This window comes from Apaloderma vittatum, unplaced genomic scaffold (genome assembly GCF_000703405.1).
Source record: "Apaloderma vittatum isolate BGI_N311 unplaced genomic scaffold, ASM70340v1 scaffold19664, whole genome shotgun sequence".
NCBI lineage: Eukaryota > Metazoa > Chordata > Aves > Trogoniformes > Trogonidae > Apaloderma > Apaloderma vittatum.
This window is the reverse complement of record NW_009711161.1, coordinates 16,475-19,775: the sequence shown is the minus strand read 5'-3', so window position 1 is coordinate 19,775 and position 3,301 is coordinate 16,475. Positions and strand designations below refer to the sequence as shown.

General features: G+C 41.1%; 1 protein-coding gene across 1 annotated transcript in view; it reads left to right on the top strand.

The window, feature by feature from the left end:
* Positions 1 to 1,764: 1,764 nt before the first annotated feature.
* Positions 1,765 to 3,301, top strand: part of SEC24A (SEC24 family member A) — a gene marked incomplete at its 5' end in the record, with an annotated part of 14,135 nt that continues 12,598 nt past the window's right edge. Inside the window, one exon of the mRNA XM_009867565.1 lies at positions 1,765 to 1,932. Coding sequence (XP_009865867.1) covers positions 1,765 to 1,932 — 168 coding nt within the window. The remainder of the gene's footprint in view (positions 1,933 to 3,301) is intronic.

Below are 3,301 nucleotides of genomic sequence, written 5' to 3'. Positions count from 1 at the left end.
TGACTCCTGTCACACATGGGGTGATTTCTTTGGCTAGGAATGGCAGTTCTCTGTGCAGGTCAGGGGTTTCAGTGTGTGTGGGCAGCTGACCCAGGTTCCCTCTGAATGGGGTCTGGTTGTTCCAGGAAGCTGTGTGGGGGTAACACTGTTCCCGAGACCTCCACTGCTCCTTGGGATGACGGTTGGAGCCTTGGCGTGCTTCAGTCAAGCGAGGACTTTGGGACTCCGTGGTTGAAAACTGTAGTCCTGTTTCCTGAGCGTGGTGTTTCACAATTTAAAACTTGTTCACCTTTTCCGTTAATCGCTTGATTCAGGTCGTTCTCTGAACAGCCTTGCTCAGGTTGATGCAACGAACTTGAGCACAGCCTGGAAAGAAAACTGAAAAGCGCTCTGTGCCGCTGAAATAGAGGCTTTCTTCCTCCAACCTTGTAGTTTGCACTATCTAATAACAATGGTCGGTCTTCAGAAAGCGCTCTGAGAGCATCAGCCTTCTGTTTCTGCTGCTTGTGTGCTGGTATATGCAGCGGTGGAAAGCTTTTCTAACACTAAGGAGCTCTATTATGCAACTTGTAATTATTATGGAAACTCGGTTAATACTGAGGTTTCTCATTGCCAAACTTGCTGTTTGTTATTAGAGAGGTTTTTTTAACTGAGCATGCAAATAGGAGTTACATTCAGAAATATTTTAAGTATTAAAGCGAATATTTTTTCTTGTGAAATGCTTTTAGATTCGGAAAGTGTTTTTCTTGAAGGCAGTTTTTGGTTACATGCCTGACTAGTTTTGTTAGGATATTAAAACTGTCTTAAGCTCCTAGAACTTAGGAAAGTATTTCTGACAGTTTATTGGCGTGAACAATTAGTGAGGAAAATGCTGGAAAATTTTGGAACGTAGCATATGAAACGAGCGCGTGTCTGGCATAAGAGAATTCTTATATCCGTTCAGTGATGAATCCTGAGCAATTGCACTGGGAAGGTTTTATATTTTTTGTAGAACAAAGATGGCTTTAAAATGATTAATTTTAAAATTAAGAATAATCACGCTCATTCTTAGACCAAAGGTCTGCCGGGTCCCTGCCTGCACGGCCAACTCTGGACAGCCTCTTAGACACACAGCCTCTTCCTAACTTGGGCAGTTAGGCCTCATCTTAGAAAAACTGACTTGTTACCTAAAAACATATTTGTGTTTTCCTAGAGTTAACGGGTAGTTACACTGCTAGCCTCTGGAATACTAGGGAGCGAAGGAGTAGAAGTGTGCTTAGAGTTTGGCGTTTTAAGGGAAGAAAAGCAGTCAGGTTTCTAAATGTCTTTGCTTGAGGAAGTCCCAGAATTTTAAAATAGAAGCAGTTAAAAACTTTCCTGTCACTTTTAACATGGAGGGTTAAACATTTCAGAGCAAAACACCCCACACTTGCCCCGCACGTTTATTCAGACTGCACGTTGCTGATACTCTCCCAACTGAAATCTTTTTGCCCAACTAATTTTAGCAGCTGTAGAATCTCTGTGTTGTTTTTGTGTCAGATTATTGAAGTGGAAGATGATCATCCTGTCCGAAGGAATCTGTTTAGGCTCTTGCTGGTTCATTGTTCTGTGTGTAATATGAGGCTCTACTATAACTTTATAAAGTCCAGACTTGATAATTGAAGCTGGGATGCTTTCTGTACCTCTTGAAATATATTTAGAGTTCTGTGTGTGTGCTTTCCTAATAAAACTTCTGTGACTTTTTCAGCTGGGTTAAACTCCTCCTAAAAATTAATCTCTTTATAGGATCTGCACCTCCACCAGTGACTCAGCCTTTAACTCCACTCCAGCCTCCTTCAAGGCCACCTCTAGGGCCTCCACCGGTTGGTGGTCCACCTTTAGTTAGGCCGTCACCACTGGGAGCAGGACCTCCTAATACACAGACTCTGCTAAATTCAACTGCAAATCGAGAAGGTAAGAAATAATTTGTTCTTGCTGAGTTTGAACGTTGCAGCTTGCCCTAATATGCAATCTCTAAAGTCAAGTGCACTGTTACATTAGAGACTCAAATAGTAAAATTGATACTAATGCAGCATAATTTTATCTGCAGGTGAGGACCCAGGAGGAGGTAAAATATTTCTTCTTGACAGTTGTTAATGAATTAAAAAACCTCACACTTCAAAATAGATTTCTAAGGGCTGTTTGACTCGTCCATGTCTCTCACAGTTACTATCTCTTTTTTTTCTTTTTTTTTTTTTTTTTAGCATTCTAAAATTATACCGAAATTCTCATTTCTCTGCAACTTTGACTCCTATGGAGGACATAATCTGTGTAAAGCTTCCTGTCTCGTTTTATTCTGCAGGGAAAGCTAAAACGTGGACCCTGCAGCTCCCTCCTTGCCTGTTTCCGTCGCTGTACCTTATTCTGCCCTTCTGTGTAAAATCACTGCAATGCATATCTCAGATTTGTTCATTTTCTGAAGGTCGTTACTAGAGGCTGTTAAGCAGCAGCTGTTGAGGACAGATACTTGACTTTCTGTGTCTCCTGTGGGCCCTGCACAAACGTGCCATTGTTTAACAACTCTTCAGGGCTCTGGATCAAACAGACCTGCAGTTGTGCTGCGTTGAGTGCTCACGCTACATGAGGCCGTGCTGTACTTGGCAGTTTTATTTCTGTGTGTATCATTTGCTCCATCAAAGCTGTTGGTTTCGTGTATGTGGTACCTGTGTGAGTCCAAGAATAGTATATTCAGATGTAGTTTAGTTTTGAACATTGAAATTTAGAAAGTCTTTTCTTCATCGTGAAGAGAAATATCTCAGGGATAGAGATGTGAGGTAGGTTGACTCCTGTGTACTAGTTGCCTTCGTTGGGTCACCTTTGAAGATTTCATTGCTAATAAAAAGTAAATTGAGTACCTATTTCTCCTTAGCAATAGATATTTTTTTAATATATATATTTAGACATAGCTTACAAAAACACTGTTCTTTGGGAGCACTCCCTCAGTTTCAAGGTTTTTCTTATCTCAGCTGGAATTTATATCTTGACTGGTATGTGACCATATCAGAACCGTTGGTGTTTGGCGAGCAGTACTGAACCAAGGGTGTAAGGGAAGGGAATCTGGTGTTTCTTCAAGGAACGTGGTACCTAAATTCCAAGGTGCTTTGAAAGCTGCAGCTATAGATACTTCCTCTGATGAGGAGGAAGGGGCCCTTGACACTTTACTGCATATCAGCTTGGAAGTTATGGTGAATATCTAAAGTAATCTGAAAAGATTACTTTAGGGACTTTAGTTTTCCTTGTAAAAAGATGGTGGGGTTTTATCAATGTCCTTTGAGGTCACTTC